The sequence below is a fragment of the Bubalus bubalis genome, chromosome 9, assembly GCF_019923935.1.
Source record: "Bubalus bubalis isolate 160015118507 breed Murrah chromosome 9, NDDB_SH_1, whole genome shotgun sequence".
Classification (NCBI taxonomy): domain Eukaryota; kingdom Metazoa; phylum Chordata; class Mammalia; order Artiodactyla; family Bovidae; genus Bubalus; species Bubalus bubalis.
Genome location: NC_059165.1, coordinates 95341553 through 95362204, shown reverse-complemented (window position 1 = coordinate 95362204; position 20652 = coordinate 95341553). Strand labels below are relative to the sequence as shown.

General features: G+C 54.9%; 1 protein-coding gene across 3 annotated transcripts; it reads right to left on the bottom strand.

Moving 5' to 3' along the window:
- Positions 1-1048: 1048 nt before the first annotated feature.
- Positions 1049-18949, bottom strand: ELAVL3 (ELAV like RNA binding protein 3). Of its 3 annotated transcripts, none has more exons than XM_006063887.4 (7): positions 18548-18949; positions 11169-11388; positions 10682-10785; positions 7082-7235; positions 6705-6930; positions 5850-5888; positions 1049-3840 (listed from the first exon to the last, which is right to left on the bottom strand). In XM_006063887.4, the coding sequence occupies exons 1-7, from the start codon at positions 18554-18556 to the stop codon at positions 3510-3512; spliced, it is 1083 nt and encodes a 360-aa protein (XP_006063949.1). In that variant the 5' UTR covers positions 18557-18949; the 3' UTR covers positions 1049-3509. The 3 variants fall into 3 exon arrangements, with proteins under 3 accessions (XP_006063949.1, XP_025149251.1, XP_006063948.1); XM_025293466.3 differs by having other exon boundaries at positions 1049-3861; positions 11169-11385; XM_006063886.4 differs by having other exon boundaries at positions 1049-3861; positions 18548-18948.
- Between the last annotated feature and the right edge of the window lie 1703 nt (positions 18950-20652).

The following is a 20652-nucleotide window of genomic DNA, read 5'->3' as shown; positions in this document are numbered from 1 at the left end:
GTCACTTCCTTCTGGGTTTCCTCCTGGGCTGGTCTCAGACCCCACCCCCTCAATCACATGTGTGCTGTGGGGAAGCCAGGGGGCTCCAGATGTGAGCTAGGCCCAGAGAGGGACAGTGGCGTGCACTCAGCCAAACAGCAGGGCCAACTGGTGTGTGGAAGCACAGACACCCGAGGCCATAAGATTCTGAACTTTTATTTTTCTGGCATGAAAAGTACAAATAATTAAACAATTCCATGTAAAAGTCTGTTACCGCGGCCAGGCCTGTAATCCCGGTAATAAATAGTGTCTAAACTCAACGCAAAGTGTTCTTGTTGGGTTTTGGGTTTTTTTTTGTCTTTTTTTTTTTTTTAACAGTTCTTTTATCACCTCCAACATGGACTCTGTCTTGATTTGAAACCATCCAAATAAATAACAGGATGAAGGGAGGGTTGGAGGGGCTGAGCCCCTTCCCCACGGGCCCTGCCCCTGCCCCACGCAGGGATGCGGAAGACCCCAGGCCCCACCTCCCCTGGGGTGAGGGGCTGGCCTCCAGGAAGGGGGCCTGGCTGGCTGGGCTGAGTTCTGTGTTTTAGAAAAAGGAGTCCCCTCCCAGTTGGGGGTGGCAGGGGCCCAGGGCCTCAGTTGAGGAGGGTGTGGGGAGGTGCCCCCTCTCTGGAGCCCGGCCTCCCCCAGGGTGGGGGACAAACCCAGCCCTTATTGCTCACAGATGCCTCCGCCACGCTGTCCACGTGTGGACACGCGTCGCTGCGGGCGGACAGCAGAGGGGAGAAAGCCCCAAGAAAACAGAGGGAGAGGGATGGACCCGCTGGGGGGCCTGCCCTGCTGGAGGGGAGTGGGGAGGTTGGGGAGGACTTAAAAACCACAAGAATAAATAGGTTCGTGTATCAAGAACAAGCTAGGGTTTCACCAGCTAAATAGGACTGAAAAAATTCTCAAGACGAGCAAAAATAATCCCATTAAAGACCCCGGACGTTGCTGGCTGCAGGGACCTCCCTGCAGAGCACAGGCCCCCCCACGGGGCGCCGCTCGGCTACCATTACTGTTATTAATAATTATTATTACTTTAATGATTCCACTTCCCCTTTTATAAATAAATTAGGCATAACCACGTCTCGGCAAAACTTAAAGAAACAAAGAGAACATCGTGGTTCCTTTAAACTTGCAAACTGGATGAAGGAACAGAAATATACACAAATGTCCTTACAGGGCAACAAGGATAAATAGTTAACATAGCAATAAGTTAAAACTACAAGAAGCTCAATTCGGCAAAAAAGTACAAGAAAGTTAACTGGTGCCAGTTTATGTCTTTTTTTTTTTTTCTTTTTTTTTAAATCTCTTCTGTGTGTGTGGTTTTTTTCTCTTCCTTTTTTTTTTTTTTTTTTTGTCGCTTTTTTCCTCTTCTGTTTGTGTTTTTTTGTCGCTTTTTTGATTTTTTTTTTCTTTTTGTTCCTTGCAGCAGAAGCTCCACAGACGTTTAATAACAACACCGGGAGGGGTCGGGGAGAGAGAGCTGGGCAGTCAGATGGGGCCAAGGCCAGACACCAAACGCAGGGACACCGGAGGAGGGGCTGAAACTAGGGTTTGCCATTCTTGGTTCTGACTGGGCCCACTGTGGGGGTGAGGGCCTGCGAGGGCTCCCAAGGGCTCCGGCCTTTGGCTTCTGTTGGATTTTTTTTTTTTTTTAAACAAAGAATGAAAACTAGGGGGATGGAAAAGTCCAGACAGAAGCCAAGGCTGGGGCTCGGGATGGGGGCTGCGTCCACTGCCCTCACTGATCTGGAAAGACAGAAAAACCCAACAAACTGAAAGGGGGTGACAAGTGGATGGGAAGAGAAGGTGGGGCTGGGCCCTGGGCCAGTCCACCCTGGGCCTGTCCAGGACAGTGGTGGGCGCTTGCTGCTGGGGGAGGCTCTGGAGCCGGGAGGCTCAGGGCCCAGTCTCCCCCTTGGCCTTGAGGGCCAGGGCCTTTGGCCCAGGGAGGCTCAGCCCCAGGGTCGGGGGTGGGGGTTCCTTTGGCCTCAAGTGTTGTGGGGGGGGGGGGGCTGCCTCCAGCCCACCGTGATGCCAAAAGGGTAACGAGGTATCCTGTGTCTGGATGCATGGACGCTGTGTGTGCACGCCTGTGATCGTGGGCAGCAGGGACCACTGAGGAGCCAGGAGAGATCTCTGCAGAGAACCTGGGGCGGGGCCGGTGGGGCTGGAGTGTAGCGGGTGGGGTGGGGCCGGCCGTCCTTGCTACGGGAGGAAGTGGGCTGTGGACTGGGGGGGGGTCTGGGCTGTGACCGCTAACCTGGGCCTGAACGATGCTGTGGGCATGTCTGTGTGTCTCTGGGTGTTGTGACTATGTGTCTCCATGCCTGGGTGTCTAGATTTATGTCCAAATGAATCTGTCTCCACGTGGCCACGTGCACGTGAGGTAATGTTCCCATCTTCACGTGTGCACATTTGTCCTTGGCCACACCCACCTGTGGCCACTTCCGCCCTTGGCCACACCCACCTGCGGTCACTTCCTCCCTTGGCCACATTTGCCCACGTCCGAGTCCACCATGGCCATGCGTGTGTAGCCCCATACTTTGCTCTTCCATGTTTATTGGGCCAAGGAGTTTTCCTGAGGCGTGTCTCTGGGTCCCTCTGTGCTGCTGTGTGTGTCCCTGGGGGGTGTGTACATGTGCCTGCCCCTGTGTATCTTTGCGCGGCTGTGTTTCTCCGTGTGGCCCCATGGACCCTCAGCTCCTAAGCCCTGCTCCCTGTCCCTGCCCCAGTTGGTAAACATAACCTGCCAAAATATTTTTTTTTTGTCTTTTTTTGTGGTTTTTTTTTTTTTTTTCAAGTTCAAGAATCCCCAGTAAAAATTCTCCACGAGGTCTTTTTTCCCTTTTTACAAAAATAGAGTTTTTCTTCCCCTCCCACCCGCCCCCCCTTTTTTTTTTCATTTTGTCTCTGTTTCCAGCCCCTCACCCTGCTCCTCACATTCCACACCAAGGGGCTCTGGGCCAGGGCTGACCACACCCCTCTCATGTTTCACTTTTTTGGGGATTTTTAAACCTGATCCCCCCGTCTCAGGCTCACCTAGGTAACTGGGGAGGCCTGGGCAAGGGGGCCTGGGAGGGCACCCCCAATGCACCCCACCCCAAGCCATCCATGGAGGGTGGTTGAGGGGTGGGCTAGGGGCACATCTCTGCTTTCATTTTAGCCGAAAAAGGAAACAAAAACCTTCACCATGAATGAAACCAAGACGAGAGAGTGAACAGCCCAGCCTAGGGGGTAGGGGCATTAGGATGGGGGAGGGGGCCCCCCCGGCACCCCCCATGCCCTGCAGACCCTCCCACCAAGTGCTCACCCTGTGGCTTCTGCAGGGATGCAGGGCCCTCGTGCCGTCCGTGGTCTGCCTGCGCTGTCTCTCTCGGGCCCCCTGTCTCTCTCTCTCTCTCTCTCTCTCTCTCTCTCTCTCTCTCTCTCTCTCTCTGTCTCTGCTGCCCGGGGAGGGTGGGGAGGGCGGCGGCGCCTCAGGCCTTGTGCTGTTTGCTGGTCTTGAAGGACACCTGCAGCACGCGCTCGCCCAGGCGGTAGCCATTGAGGCTGGCGATGGCCATGGCCGCCTCGTCGTAGTTGGTCATGGTGACAAAGCCGAAGCCCTTGCACTTGTTGGTGGTGAAGTCACGGATCACCTTGACGTTGGTGACCGCCCCAAAGGGCCCGAACAGCTGCCACAGAACGCTCTCGTCCGCTTCCGGAGACAGGTTGTACACGAAGATGCACCAGCCGGCGCCTGCTGCACCCCCCGACAGGCCCACGCCCGCAAGGCCGCTCATGCCATCGATGGCAATGGGTGAGAACCTGGCGATGAGCGACAGGGGACTACTTTGGGGGTCACGCGGGCTCTGCCCTGACCCCCGGCATGCCCCCTGACCCCTCTTGACCTCTGACTGTGCAGTGACCTTGGGACTGTGTGACCCTGCATTGGCCCTGTGACCTCCATCTGAGACCCCATCCACCTTAAACCTCACAGTCTGAGCCACTCTGAGACACCAGCCCCCATCTCCACCCTGACCTGAAGCCCTGTCCTGACCTCTGACCCTCTCTGAACGTTAGGTCCTCACCCACGATACTTCCCTGAGTCCCAACCCACCTCCTGAGCCCATGACCTTGGACCCCACCTGATCCTCAGCCCTGTTGATCCCTGACCCCTTCCCCTCACCTGGCAACCACCCTCCCCTTGGCATTTCTTCCCACCCAATTCCTGTCCTCACCACCCAACTCAGACACCACCACCAACCCTTGGCAATGCCGCCTCTTTTGCCACACTGGCCATCCTGCCAGGAGGAGGCCCACCCGGAAGGGCAGTGCTGGAACCAGGGTGCGAGTGTGGCCTTGAAGTGTCCCCTGCTGGTTATTCAGGTCTCAGCTCAGTGGTCACCTCCTCTCTCTGGCCCTCTTCAGCTTTTTCCTACTTATGTACATATGTATGTACATATGTGGGCTTCCCAGGTAGTGCTAGTAGTAAAGAACCCACCTGCCAATGCAGGGGACATAAGAGACCTGGGTTTGATCCCTGGGTTGGGAAGATCCCCTGGAGGAGGGCATGGCAACCCACTCCAGTATTCTAGCCTGGAGAATCCCACAGGCAGAGGAGCCTGGCGGACTACAGGCCATGGGGTCGCTAAGAATCAGACACAACTGAAGTGACTTGGCAGGCACACGTGTACATGTGTATGTTTTTTTGGGTTTTTTTGGCTGCACCTCGAGGCATGCAGGATTTTAGTTCCCTGACCAGGGATTGAACCTACTCCCTCTGCAGTGGAAGCTCAGAGTCTTAACCACTGGACCACCAGGGAAGTCCCCAGGCCTTTTCCTATTTAAATCGGATATTTATTCTCAGCTCCATCTTCCCTGCAAGATTCGGTTCCGGCTCCCACGCCCAGAACAGCTCTCAGCACCAGTCGGCCCTCGGGAGAGGTGTGTGGAGTCAAAGAACAGAGGAAGGGGCAGAACTGGCTTCACCACATTCTGCGCTGGCTCCCTGCCTTCCTGAGGCTCCTCTACACCTCAGGACCCAGGACACCAAGGGCCTTAAGCTGTTTATATGATTGCTGGGCTCAGTCTCTCTTCCTGGACTTTGCAAAGACATCTCTGCTGCCAGGAACCCTGATTCTCTTCTGGCCCCGAGTGATGTCTCCATTGGATGTCCATCAACCTGTCTCCTACCCTCTTCACCTCCCAGATCACTGTTCATCTGCCTCCTTCCCCAAAGGACTGAAATAAGTAATAATATTAACAATAATCATAAGAGCTGCTGCCCTTTACCGAGCGACCCCACACTGTGTGTCAAGCATTAAGTTCAGTGTCATTCCATTTCCACCAGGGCCACCAGGGCCAAGTCTGACTGGGCCACGCTGGGTCCCCAGCCCCAAGCCATGCTCCTGGCACTCAGCATGTGCTCAGTAGCTCTTAATGCTATAGACACAGGGACCTTCAGAGGATCAGGATGTGTACAGTATAGCAGGGGCCTCAAGGTTCCTTGCCAGCTAAGAGGCGGAAAGGGGGCATCCTGTGACCCTCAGCAAAGATGACCAACAGTGGCCAGTGGGGGCACAGCTGTGACCCGGGCAACCCTGCCTGCCTTTCAGTGGAATGGAGAAGGCCACAGATAGGCCATCTGGGTCCAAATTTCACAGTAGCCCTTTCTAGGCACTTAGCAGACTCAGTATTCCCCAGATCTCTTGATGGTCACACTATGCCCATACATGGGCAGTCCTGGGGGTGAGGTGGGGGAGGGCTCCCTCAGGGCAAAGGTCCCAGGAGGGAATGCGGAGGGGCTGGGGGCAGCGGGGCAGGGGCACTCTTACCTCTTGACTCCATAGGCCATGTTGAGCAAATTGTCCAGCCTGTGGAGGCAGAAGGGGTGGTCACTGGTGGCTTCTGGGCACACCCCCTGGCTGTGACACTGGGCAGCCAGCCTGCCCTCCCCGCCCCCAGCCAGCAGTCCAGCAGTGCCACCGGCCCTGCCCCCGCCCGCCTGCTCCCCGTCCGGCTGGACACCGCCTGGCACGGAACCGCGGTCACTCGCTCGGGCACCGCCTCTTGCCTGTCCTGCAGCTACCCACTCTTCACTGGCATCCTCGCCCTCCCACTTGCTCTCCCATGCCACCCCCCCCAACCTGCCCCCAACTCCAGCTCTTGGGTCCCTAGAAGGGAAGTTTCAAGTCTTTTCTCCAAAGTGCCTGGGTCAGGCAAGTGACACGGCCTCTCTGAGCCTCAGGGTCCCTGGGGACCCTCTTTCCCTCAAGGGACAAGATGGGCTCTGATCTCATGGCATCACTGAGCAGAAAAAGCAAGGGTGCCTGCCCCCCAGGGAGCACTCTGTGGCTTGCACCTGTGGAATCAGCAGCTGGAGCCACGTGCCCAAGGGAGGGGGCAGCTGGGGCTGACCCAATCAGGTAGTTCTAGAACTCTTGACGCCAATAATAATACTCACAGTGGCCTGTGGACATTGAGTGCCTGCTGTGTACAAGGGCCTGGCCTCAACACAGGACAGGCCCCCACATTTCCTCTTTTATGCCCTCAGCAGCCCCAGAGTGTGGGCATCATCCTGGAGTCTCTCCACTGTGCAGGAACGGGGTTCAAGGAGGGCACCTGCAAGCCTCGGGCACCCGGTTCTGGGGGTCTGGGGTATCTAGGGGCAGGGAGCGGCAGGGGCTCACCGGAAGCGCTGTGTCTGGTGGTGCAGGGGCCCTGCATAGCGCCGGGCAGAGGACTGGTAGAGCTGGGTGAGCAGCGCCTGGCCCGTCTTCTGACTCGGGTTGTTGGCAAACTTGACCGTGATGGGCTCGGCCGCACCCAGCGGCTTCTGCCCGTTCAGTCCTTTGATGGCCTCCTCGGCTTCGATCCTCTTGTCAAAGCGGATGAACCCCACACCCCGAGAGACACCTGCAGTGGGGCACGAGGGCTTCATGGGGACCCGCCCCCTCCTGTGTGACCCCGCCCCCTCCTCGCTGCTGTTTGTTTCTCCACTCTTGTCCCACCTGGGTGTCTCTGACCTGCGTGCCCCCGCCAGGTGAGCCCTCCCCGGCAGCCTGACCTGTGACCTGGTCCACCAGGATGCGAGAAGTGATGATGCGGCCGTACTGGGAGAAGAGCTGCTCCATCTCTTTCTGGCTCATGGTCTTGGGGAGCCCGCTGACGTACAGGTTCGCATCTCGGATAGAGGCAGAGCTGGGTCTGGCATAGGATACCTGGGGGAGGGGGTCAGGCAGACAGGGCTGAGGGCAAGACCCATTTCACAGATGGGGAAAGTGAGGAAACACCCAAACTGCTGCTGCACGACAGACATCCCTCATCCGTTTACTCAACAAATACCGTGAGTGGTCAGTCACCATGGGCAGTGGGCAGGAGTCAACCGGGGAGTGGTCAGAGGGGATGTGGCTCGGCCTGCATAGAGCGATGACAAATACCTGCACCTCTGGGGTCACGTGTCTCCCTGGGGACCTTGGAGACCTTTGCGTCTCTAGCTCATGCTCTCAGGCTGGACATTCCATCAGCATCGACACGCCTGACTTCTTTGGAAAGTGAACCTGGGGTGCTGGCCGGTATCTTCCCTACTACACTGGGCACCCTCAGGGTCACTCAGATCTTTAGCCCGCAGCTCAATCCTGACAGCTCCAGAATGTCTGAGCCAGCACTGGGACTGGCCCCCGAACTGCACACCTGCGTGATACCTGCCTCCAGGTGTCCTGTGAGGAGCCTTCATTGTGGAGGAGTCACACTCAGCAACCTCAACTTGCCTCCACTCAGTAATGACAATTCTGTCATTCCAGGCGCTCAGGTCCCCAGCCTTGGGTTGTCCTTGACGTGTCTATCACACCCACGTCTAAACACCATCATCCTATCGGCTCCACCTTCCTCCTTATCCAGAATCCACCTACTTCTCCCCATTTTCCTCCCATTGCTCATCCAGACCAGTGTAGCAGGCTCCACCCTGGTTCCCTGCTCCACTCCACACCCCCCCACAGGCTGTTCCTCCCATAGCAGCCAGGGGGCACCTGTGAGCATCTGAACCAGGTCATATCCCTCTGCTTAGACTCCTCTGTGTCTCCCACCTTCCTCAGAGTTCAAGTGCTTCTCATGGCCCACAGGGCCTTGCATGACCTGACCCATCACCACCCCCCGCGCTCATTTCAGCCCACTGTCCCCCTCAACATCTCTATTCCAGGCACACAGGCCTCCCTCCATGTTCCCCAAACACTAGGTTTGCTCCACCCTCAGGGCCTTTGCGCTTGCTGTCCCCTGGGCTTCCAACGCTCTTCCTCGCCTTTCTTCTCCTCCATGCCTCTTGTGAAATATCCTCCCGGTCCTTTCCCATCCGCATTTGGTCCTCCACCCTTAGCCCCGTTCCTCTCTCAAAGCCCTTCTCTCAGTTATGAAATAAGACACATTTCCCTATGACCCTTCGATTCATTAATTGTGGTCCAGCCCAACAATGAAACTCTCTGCAACTGTTTGAAAAATGGTGGATGTGTATATTTATTTCCCCGAAACAGTGGTGAGTATTGTAAAGTGGGGGAAAGAAAAGTCCATTTACAGAGCAGTGACTATTGTGTGACCCCATCTCATTGTGTGTTTATCAATGTCCTGGAGACATGGTCTAGAGGGCCCACCCCCAAACGCTAACAGGGTGAGCTAGAGCTATTGGGGGCAGGGGGTGGGAGGATAAGCTCCTTCCTCCCTTACTTCTGCTGATGTCTATCTTTCTGTTTCTTCTAAATTAACCTCTGGGTAGAGGAGGTCATTGTCAAGGGTCCAGCTTTTGTTTAGAGAGGTGAGTTGCAAGGGCATATTACTTCACTAGAAGTCACTAATTAAAAAATGAACAAAATGAATAAATTGGGCTAAGGGTATATTGCTTCTGGGGTGGGGCAGGGAGATTCTAATTGATGCGATTGTGCGCACCCGGGGCCCTCCAGAAATCTAAAAGACAAACATCACAGCTGCTATATTTCTGTAATAACAATGAAAACTCATGGCAATGTATTTGATGGCTTCCACTCTTCCCCACCCTAGGGGCTGTGCCTTTTTTAGGAATGACGACTTGTTGATAGATTGGATCTGGGGGACAGGGGAAGGGACGCTGAACTCCTAGGTGGGTTTTGGGGTCAGGGGTCATCCAAGGCAGAGTTGGCATTCAGGGTCCTTTCCCATCCTTCCTTGACGTGGGCTGACCCAGGTCCTTCACCTGGGTATGGGCTCCTCCTACACCCCTTGACCAGGATAGGGCTTGGCACACAATGGATGGCTGGAAATATTTGGAGCACAACCTGCTGGAACACCTAGTTAGGACCAGCCAAACACCACAGCCACCCAGGCACACACACACACATGGGGCCACACTAGGATTCCCACTGCACAGCTCGGGTGACTACACCACCAGGAGGGGGACACAAGGCCCTTGCCACATTCATGGAACTCCAGGGTAATTACAGTAAGAATCATAGGACCAACCACACACCTGTCACACCACTGCACAAGCCCTCAGTGTCACACACATCCCACCCCGAATGGGGCACAGCTAGACACACCCACACAATTTCACCATAACACACACCCTGTCACAGCAAGACACACCCACGCAGCCCCACCAGGTCACAGCTGGAGTTGCAGTGTGTCACAAAGCACCTACCAAGAAAACCCCATGTCCTCAGAGACAGAGAGTAACACAACCTGAGTCTATAAGAGCCAGGCCCACAGGATAACAGCCACTGACCTAGCCACGGGGTTCCACAGACACCATGTCTTACAGCCTAGGGTGCCACGCACTACACACGCATGCCACATCACCCGCATACAGTAGCCCTCGGGGTCATACAGTTCATCACTAGGGTCCATCCTCACAGCCTGGGGGCTTCTGGGTCCACTTGGCCACAGAGGGACCCATCAGATCCTTGTCAGCCTCCATATCAGGGAGAGGAAGAGATTCCAGCACCTCTGTTTTTATGCCAAACTGGGGGCCAGATGGGCGTCCTCCCCAGTCTACCCTCCCCCAGGATTCAGAAGCAGATTTGTGGGGCGGAGCCCAGACACCCCCAGGCAAACCTGGAGAGGGGGTTTCCATGGTGATTTCCCCCCCACCTTCCCAGGGAACCTGGGCTCGCAGGGTCCCAGCTGCAGCTGCTGAGAGGGGAGGTCATGGCGGGGAGGGGCATTGCACAAAGGTGGGGGAAGGGCCCACCCCTAATCCCAACCTCCCAGACCCTAGTTAGGCTCCAGATGGCAGATGGGCCCCCCCTCTCCCCCATTTCCATGACAAAGGCAGGGAGGGGGCTGCACACCAGACCCTGGTCACTCCTACAGCTGAGGGGGTGGGTACCTCCAGGGCCTGGCTGACTCCTTGAGTTGCCAGAGAATGTGGGGTTGATCATCTCCCCATCAACAGGTGAGGAAACTGAGATTCAGAGAGCCAGAGTCATTGGCTCTGGGGCCCCAGCCAGAAAGCCTTTGGGGAATGATTTGAACCCCTTAGGGGATGAGCCATGGGGCAGGATGGGTGGCCATAGGGGGAATGGACATGTGGGGAGGGTATGGCCAGGGGGGTTGGGTGGCAGTGGAAGGGTCAGTTCAGGTGGGTGGTAATAAAGAGGAAATGGGCACAGCCAAGATGGGGAATCACAGGAACGAGGGCGCTGACCTTGATGGTCTTCGTCTGCAGTTTGAGGCCGTTGAGGGTGTTGATGGCTTTGTCTGCATCGTTGGGGTCAGAGTAGTTCACAAACCCGTAGCCGAGGCTCTGCCCTGCAGGCAGGACCAGGACGATGACCTGCCAGGGTCCTCCCAGACCCAGGCCTGAGAGGCTGACCACCCCCATCACAATTATGAGAACCAGGATTCCACCCTTATTTATTCCCCCAGTGTACCACCCTATCCCCAGGACACCTCAGACCCCTCCAGTATCCCACCTAGGGTTGCATCTGTCTCCCCATCACACCTCACATTCCACCAAGGTCCCACCTGCTCCTACCTGGGCTCACACCTGGCTCCCCATCATACCTCAGGCCCCACGAGGGTCCCACCTGCTCTCATCACCTCCCACCTGGGGTCACCTCTGGCTCCACATCACACATGTACTTCCGAGGCTGCCACCTCTGTCCCCTACCCCGACCTGTCAGAAGCCACACCTGTGATCTTGTCCCGAACCAACTTGCAGGACTCGATGTCACCAATGCTGCCGAAGAGGCTCTTGAACTCATCCTGGGTCATATTCTGGGGCAAGTAGTTGACAATGAGGTTTGTCTTGCTGTCGTCAGTGGCTCCGTTTGTACCAAGGAGTGGCCCGTTGGGCAGGGCCGGGCCGGCCGGGCCCCCTGCCACCTGAGACTCCATGGCGCCGAGTATCTGCTGGAGACAACAGGCCACACCCACTCATGGCCCAGTCCCCACACCATGGTTTGTGGTGACAGATGTGTCATGTCTGACATGGGCTTGAACATTCAGAGGAGATAAGGTATTATTCTTACAGCCCCTCCCACTCCTTGAGCACTGGGCAAAGCATTTTATGTGTGATTTTACCTAGAAAAAGCCCATATATAAATGCCATATATGCCCTTTTGCATGTATCCTTGCCCGTTTGTCTAAAACCAATCTACATTTTTAGAATAACGAAATGAATACTTTTGTATTCAGAATTAAAATTGCAACCTTTTTAATTAGCTATGAAACCCTCATAATCCCATTCCTGACCTTGTACTTTGCTCTTCCCATCAAAGGCAAGTCCTACCTAAATATGTTAATATTTCTTTTGCTTTATGCATAATTTTCCCACTAGGCATTTACACCTCCCCACCTGTTTTTCCACTGAGCCATTTTGGATTTTTTCTGTATAACATAATAACATCTGCAAATAATGATACTTTTCTTTATCTCCAATCTATACCTATTATTTATTTTTCTTGTCTTATTGCAAGGGCTACCTTGTGATCAGTTCAGTTCAGTTCAGTCGCTCAGTCGTGTCTGACTCTTTGCTAGTGGCTTTTTATTCTTGAAACATTAAAGGAAATGCTTTAAATATTTCATAGCTAAATATGATCTTTACTATAGGTTTTTTGGTAGATGACTTTTATCAAGTTAAGAATGTTTAATTTTATTCCTAATATCCTAACAAGATATTTTTTTAAGGAATGGATATTGAATTTTATTGACTATCTTTTTCTACATCTATTGAAATAATTTTTTTTGCTTTACTATATTACTATTATGAACTGCATTAATTGATTTGCTAATATTAAGTCAACTTTCCTAAGCTAAACTAAACTTGGTCATGTTGCAGTTTTGTTTATATACATTGTTTGATTTGATTTGCCACATTTTTTGATGGTTGTTTGTTTGGGATTTTTAACATCTATGTTCAAGAACGGGCTTCCCTGGTGGCTCAGATGGTAAAGAATCTGCCTGCAATGCAGGAAACCCTGGTTCAACTCTTGGATTGGGAAGATCCCCTGGAGAAGGAGATCTTTTACCTGGAAAAAGTCCATCCATATATAATGAAGACTCTACCAATCTATTTGGGTTTCTAGGCAAGGGCACCGTATTCACCAACTGTGCCATGGGAGAAGACCTAAGGAAATGCTGGCTACTCTCCCTTCTCATGCCCATGACAGACAATACCAACCAATCCCAGCACTGTGGGGAGAATACTACCCACTCCAGTATTCTTCCTGGAGAATCCCATGGACAGAGGAACCTGGCGGGCTACAGTCCATGGGGTCACAAGGAGTCAGACACTATGTTTTTTGATCCATGCAACAGCTCAGTAGAAGTTAATTATGCTACGACAAAGAATATGAGGCTCAGAGATGTTAAAGAACTTACTGAAGTCACACAGCATATCAGTGGTGGCATTTGGGATGCAAATGCAGACCTGTCTACACCTGAAGACCACTCTCTACCATTCTCTATGAGAGTCAGTCAGTCAGTCAGGTACCAGCTCTAACTCCTTGTTTTGTGTCCTTGGATATACTCCTTATTCTCTTGGGGTCCTCTGACTCACTTTGCTGAAAATTCAAATAATTAGCCTTGGCTATCTTAAGAGTCATGTAGAGAAAGAAGAATTTTAAAGCCACATCTGGGCTCAGAAGGAAACAGTGCTGCGGTTGGTTGGTATTGTCTCTCTTGGGCATGAGAAAGGAAAGTAGCCAGCATTTCTTTAGGTTTTTCTCCTATGGCACAGCTAGTGAATAGGTTGCCCTCACCTAGAAACCCGAATAGATTGGTAGAGTCTTCCTAGAGGGATGAATTAAGAAGGATTTAAAGCCATATTCAGTTTCAGGAGGAAAGACCATTGTGTGATTGATTAGCAATGTCTATTGTGGTGATAGAAAGAGCCAGCAGGTTCACATCATCTCAGTCATCCCTGCCCCAAAATATCATACCATAGTTGTCCCCAGATTTTGGGCATATTGTATACTAGGCACAGAGCAAGGCCCTCTACAGGCAATTTTTCTTTTTTCCTTATTCACAACTCTGAAAAGAAGAGGGTTTTATTTCCTCAGCTTAAGAAATGTTGTTTAGGTGCTAAGTCTTATCTGACTCTTTTGAACCCCATGGACTGTAGCCTACCAGGCTCCTCCATTCATGGGATTTCCCAGGAAAGAAAACTGGAGTGGGTTGCTATTTCCTTTTCCAGGGGATCTTCCTGGCTCAGGGATTGAACCTGCGTCTCCTGCATTGGCAGGCAGGTTCTTTACCACTGAGCCACCTGGGAAGCCTGTTTAAGAGATGCTACAGAAAAAAATAAAAGAGAAAGAGAGAGACTGTGGACTAAATGCGCTTTCCAGAGGGCACTAGCGGTAAAGAACCTGCCTGGCAATGCAGGAGACTGAGATGGCGGTTTGATCCCTGGGTTGGGAAGATCTCCTGGAGGAGGGCATGGTGACCTCTCCAGTATTCTTGCCTGGAAAATATCACAGACAGAGGAGCCTGATGGGTTACGGTCCATGGAGTTGCAAAGAGCTGGACACGAATGAAGTGACTTAGTATGCACGCATATGGACTAAATGCTTGTGTCCCTCCAAATTCATATGTGAAACCCTTATCCCCGAAGAGATGGTATTTGGAGGCGGGGCATTTGGGAGGTAATTAGGTCATGAGGATGGAGCCTTATAAAAAGGGACAGATGATCTCTCTCCACCATATGAAGACAGTGATAATATAACCATCTGCAAACCAGGAAGCTGGCCCTCACCACGATACCAAATCAGCCCACACCTTGATCTTGGACTTGTCAGCCTCCAGAACTATGAGAAATAAATGTCTGTTGTTTAAGCCACCCAGTTAATGGTATTTTCGTCAGCCTGAGCTGACTAAGACAACAGGTGAGGAAAGTGAGGTTCAAAGATGTTTAAAAAATTACCAAGATCATGCAGTCCCTAAATGGTGAAACAGGGATTTGTACTTTAATGATGAGAAGTCTATAGTTCTGACTTCTACTGCCAACAAAGCCTAGTGCTGGCTCTCACATTTTCCAGCTGTGTCCTTAGGTATGCTGCTTCACACTTCTGGGCCTCTGCTCCATTTTCTTGAAAACTTCAACAAATTACCAGTATAGTGACCAGAGAACAATCTAAAGCTGATCGTGGGTGCAGCTGGAAAGCATTCTGGGATCGGTTGGCTATGTCTGCCGTATACACAGTCACGGGAAGTGGAAGCAGGCTTGTCCTGTCCACCAGTCCTGCTATTAATAATTACCCCGCTCCACTGACACCTCCCGGGTCAGGTACCCGGGAAAGAACTCAGAGACACTGCATGATATAAATGGAGAACTTGATTTCAAGCCTGGATATGTTGGACTTCAGAGATGTTTCTAATGACTGGCCAGCACACTGGGGGCAGCTCTGCCACCATATGGCTGTATGTCCTCAGGGACAATCTTGGCTCTTCTTTGGGCTTCTGCTTCCTTGTCATTTATTCTTATTTAAAGGATGGCTCAGAGGGTCAACTCCCCTGCAGCTCCAATTGGCTGGCAGTGGCTATCTGGGAGATATGCCTGGAGAATTATTCTTTGATTTTATTTTTTCCCATTTTTGGCTGCATCATGAAGCTTATGGGGCGTTAGTTCCCCGATGGGGGATTAAACCTGGGCCCTCGGCAGAGAGAGCATGGAATCCTAACCTCCAGACCACTGGGGAATTCCCTGGAGGATTATTCTGAAGCCACATCCAGGCTCACCAGGTACACAGACTGGGTTGATTAGCAATGTCTGCAGCAGGCTCCTGAAAGAAAGCAATAACTTACACTCCACACATCAGCATCCTGGTCTTAAAACAACACTTTACTAATAACATAGGCATGAGTTGAGGGCCTGCTATGTGCCAGACAAAATTCTCTATGTGAAAATTCCCAGGCAGTTCTCCCAACATTGAATGTTATGGAGCTCTTTTCATCATTTAACAGATGACAGAGGAGAAAGCTGAGTCTCATTGAAGGAGAAGGGGTTGAAACAAGGTTGGGTAGCACGCAAAAAGTGGACCAAGAATTCAAATCCAGGGTTTAGACCCAAGAGCCCACTCTCTTGGTGAAATGGCCAATAATAAAAATAATAACAATAACAAAGCAAAGCCAAGCACCAACTCAATACCAAGCCCTGGGCATCACTACATTTAAACCTACTCTGTTGGCCGAGTCTACTCATTCAACTCAACAAGTTATTTACTAGCTGCCACCAAGCTGCTGCTTCCACCCTCCTCGCTGTGTGTCCTTTGACACTCATGCTGCCTCCCTGGGCCTTTGTCCGACCACTAAAAATATGCCACAGAGGTCCCCCATGTATGGAGAGCTGGAGTCTGAATTTATGTCTAGGTTCAGCAAGTTATTATTCTGTGATCAGTTGATGATGTCTATGCAAGCCCCAAAAAGCAGGACATAGTACGCAAGGCACATCAGATTCTAGCTTTGGAAGCCCTACTATGTGCACTGAACATGTATAATTTTCACTGTTTTTCCACAATCATGCTGAAAGCTGGAGATCATCTCCATTTCTCAAATGGAGAAATTTAGGGTGAAAGGAACCTGTGACTTGCCCAGGATGACAAGGAAGTGGCAGGGATGGTTTTTGGGTTTGATTCCTTGATCTGATGATGCTAGAGCCTACAAGGTTACTGGTTCTCCACCTCCCTGAATGCTATCCTCAACTTGGATGGGGTTAAGAGGAGATTGGGGGGTTCCTACTAGGGATCTTGAAGCCCAGCCTGCTAATCTCAACCTTCCCCCACCCCATCTCCCTCGCATCTGTGCCAGAGCTTAAAGGGATCAGTGTCGCATTTCCTCCGAGGCTGAGCCGGCTGAGCTGCTAATGGGGATCGGATTGGTGGAGGCCACACCCTCTCAGGCTTCAGCTCACAGCAAATGCATGGCCCAGGATGACACAGGAATCACAGAGACCTTCGAGGGCTGAGGGCTGTCCCAGGACAAGGATGGAGAGGTGAAGTCAGAGGGGAGGAAGGCAGATTAAAGATGGAGCAAGTGGGAAACTCCCCCCACCCTCCCGCCCACACTCTCTGGCTCTTCCTCTGGGTCTTTCCCTCTTTCTGCTACACTTTTCCTGTTTCTCTTCTCTGTCCGAGTCTCACCCCTCCGTCCTTCTTTCCCCTCTGCACCCTTCTCTGTCTCCCCTTCCCTCTCTCTCTTCCTCCAACTCTTTTGTACCATCATACAAACATCTGACATATGGATTTTTGCAGTGAACACACCTGAGATCATTTTGCTGTGTCAGACCCCCTTGGCCTCCAGCTGTGTCCCGGTCCTAGTCACAGTGACAGATGCTTGGGCACCCACGACAATAGGGCATTGAGTGGCTATGCATGGTAAGGCTGGACCACCACGTGGTGCTAAGTGAGCCTCCCACTTCTGGGTCCTTCTCCCTTCATGCAGGGCCATCACTGTCTCAACTCATCCTCTGACTTCCTCCCAGCCTGTCTCAGTGGTGGGTCTCTGCCTGAGTACTTTCCATTAGAGTGACCAGGACTCCGAGGGCTCCAAGGCCCTTGTGTGACCTCTGACCACATGTTCTCCCCTTTGTGCTTCAGCTTCCCTTTTTCAAATGGGGACAGAGATCAGAGCAATGTATGCTGGGCTGTTCTGGGGGTGCTGAGGGTCCTCAGGAGGCCTCACTCACGTTCCTAGACCTGGGTGAGGTGCGTGAGACAGTGAGGGAAAGGAGCTGGCCTGAGATCACACAGCAGGAAAGGGTGGCCTCTCTCAGGCCTCCTTTCTCAGAGCCAGGTGGGTGGGTCTCAAGGTCTGGAAGGGGAGAGGCCCAGGTATGGAGGGAGTGCTGAACATACCCCCACCCATTATGCTCTCTACTACTCGAAAAAGAGGTCCGGAAAGAGATACAGGGTACAGAGACACACACGCAGAGACCTGACAGACAGAAAGAGCGAAAGGAGGAGGCCCGGGCGCTGGGACCAGACAAAGGACGCTCGGCGGCGCGGGGAGTAGAGTCGCGCGGCGGGGGCGGGGGTGGAGCCGGGGTGGGGCTAAAATTGGCCAGCCCCGCCCCCGGGATACGCCCGGGCTGCCGAGTGGAGTGGAAATCCGAGGGCTCGGGCGAGGCCGGGCCCCTGGGGCCCCGGGGGCGGGGTCTAGATGGGCGGGGCAGGGGCGTGGTAAGAAAGGGCGTGGCCGGGCGTGGCTGGGCGCTCGGGAGCTGACCAGCTCGGCGGCTGCTGAAAGCACCGGCGCTGGGCGACGGGCGCCGGCGGGCGGGCCGGCGGGCGCGTTCAAGGTCACCCCGCGGCCCTGAGCTCTGGCTGGGTGGGGCGTCTTGACCTGGCCTAGGGGGTCTGCCTGAGCTCCCTTCCCCATCCTCTGGAGGCGGGGGCTCAGGAGCGGCGGAGCACTAACCCCCCCGCGGGCCCTCTCTCCCCTCCCCCTCCCAGCAGCCTGAAGCGCCCGCGCGAGGCTACGGCCCGCGAAGAAGCGCCGAGAAACAAAGGGACGCGGCGGCGGTGGCGGCGGGCCCGCGGGGCCTCCGGGCGCGCCCCCTCTTCTCCCCTCCCCGCTTGCCGCAAGGTCGACGGGCTCGAGGACGAGATGCCCGGCTCCCGGGCGCGGTCGAGGCCCAGGGCGCGCGATCCGACGCCACCCCTTCCCTGGGGCTCTCGGGGACTCCTTGCCGCCTGGTCCTGGCCCAGCACCAGTCATTGGGGCCCTGCGTTTGCCTGGGAGGCCTGCTGAGTCCGGGCCTGGATGGAGGAGGCATCCTCCGCCGCCGCGGCCCCTCCCCCATCAGGCCTGCTGAAGGGGGGCAATCCCGCCCCCAGGACTCCGTAGGTTGTCCCCCGAATCGCAGGTCGATTCCCTAAGGCCTCTCAAGCCAAACTCTAAGCACCCCCAGCACTCTGGGCGCGGCTCTGCCCACACTTAGGCCCCGAGGCTCGGTCCTACCCCCCCCACCCGGGCCTAGCTAGGCCTGGTCCTACCCCCCCACCCCCATCTCCTCGGAGCCTGTGCCTAAACCCTCTCCGACTAGGTTCCCTCTCAGCGACAGGGGAATACCTACAGTGACCATTCTTGTGTGCCCGGCGGGCGCGGTCCGTGTTGAGGGCGGCTCCGGGGGTCGTGCACTCTTTGGGGGGCGCTCGATGCTCAAGCCGGGGTCCTGCCGGGGCGGCCTCTGGTGCGGCCGCTGCAGAGGTCTCGGTGAGGGCAGCGGCTCCCTCGAGGGCCGGGGACGGGCCCGAGCCCGGGTACGCGAACGCGGATAACCGGGCCCCGGGGTGGCCTGCGGGCAGCAGGGGATGGAAAGAGGGAGCGGGCGCGGGATTGAGAACGCCCCCTGCGCGGCCCCGCGGGGCCCGGGGAGGTTGCGCTTCCCGACAGAGATCTCGGCGTTCTGCCTTTCGCCGCCGCCCCTCGGCCCGGCCGGTCCGGTCCCCGGTGTTCAGTCCTCTCCCCTCGCCCGCCCTCCCTCCCTCCCTCCGGCCCGCGCTGCGCGCTCCGCGCTCTGGGCCGCGCCGCCGCCGCCCCCAGCCCTTTATAGCAGCAGCTGCTAGCGCCGGCGTCGCTTATTGGCTGCAGCAACCGAGCCCCGCCTCCTCGCGGCGCCCGACGGCGCGGCAGGTGGAAGCGAGCGCGCGCTGGCCAGGACTTCGCACACACAGAAAGCACACACAACCTTGGGGGCTCCACTTGCCAGATTCGGGCCCTTCTGCCCTCACGGATCTTACTTCCTGCGTTGGCGCCCCTTCTTGGGCGGGCTTTCGGCCTGGAAGACAGAAAGCGTTCCTTTCTGTCCAGTACCCGGAGCTGGAGAAGCAGAGAGGGTGAGGAGGTAATGATGGCTCGATTGTACTGCCTTCAGAAGGTGCTGTCCACGTAGAAGACTGTAGAGGGACGAGGAACCAAGACTTCACTGAACAGAGGCCTGGGTCTCCAGCGTCCCTCCCAGATTTGGGAGAACCACATGGAGGAAGGTGGGGGTAGCTGAAAACCTTTTCTGCCTGCAGAAAGAATTGGGATCCTGTGGATTTTGAGCAGGGAAGGTTCTCTAGAATTCAAAGTGGGTGGGGAATGGGCATACCACAGTCAGGGGCCCTGCTCCAAAGGGAGTGAAGAAGTTTGGGGCTCAGGCTTCTAGGCAAACTCCGCTGGTGTCTTACAGACCCGGGAAACCATCAGACCCTTTTCAGACCCCATAAACTTCGGGTAGACGGTTTTGCCGTGTAAATGTTCTGGCTTCCGGGGCTCGTGATTGATCGCTTGTGGAGTCCCGCTCCCTCTCTGCTAGGGGGCGGACCTGGCCTTTCTCTCAGGCGATACGGGGTGCCGCAGTCTCCTTTGGAACGCAAGTGCACGTTTTTGTCGGGGCGGCAGCCAGTCTCGAGGAGGTGTTCTCACTAGAGCACTTAGGGGCGCCTTCGAGTGAGGCTTCAGCACCACAGACAGCGGTCCGACGGCCTGGTCCAGGGCGCTGCAAGCAGGGGAACCCGGATCCCCTATCTTGAAAGTCGCAACCTGAATTCTATCCTCGTCCCTGCACGCCCTTTTAGGTTCCAGACTGTCTTAGAGTGCCATCAAACCCAAGGAGAAAAGCCTAATTTGACCAATCAGGGATGGCCCCCAAGAGGGCCAATTGAGGGAAGATGCCTTCGAGATTGAGCCAATGGAAGTGCGAGCAACCGAGAGCGCGGCCACGCGGATGGAAAGGGAAGACCAAACGTAATGGCCCGCGCAGTCGGGGCGGTGGCGATGCGGGTCCCGGGCTGGCCCTATTTGGATTTGCCTGGGCGACCTCGCTGCCTACCCCGGGCACCCCGACCGATGGCTTGTTCCCCGCCGCATGTTCCTCCTGGCTCCTGTCGGATCGGAAACTGTGCTCGTGCCGGGAAGGCTACTTCTGGGCGCGCAGACCCGGCTGCAGTTCCCATGGAAACTGCTGGCTCCCGGTTGTGCGGGGATAGCGAAGGGGGCTGAGCTTCGCGGGGAGGCTCGCGGGGGCGGCCCCAGCAGCCGGACTCGCTCATCCTCGCCGACTCATCCATCCCCGGCTGGGGTAGCTCCCAGTCCGAAGAATAAAATGAGGCCTAGATGCGGCCCCGCCCCCACGAACTGGTGAGCAACCGGCGGGGCCAATCTGCGCGTGGCGCCACAGGGCTCCCCCGGGCA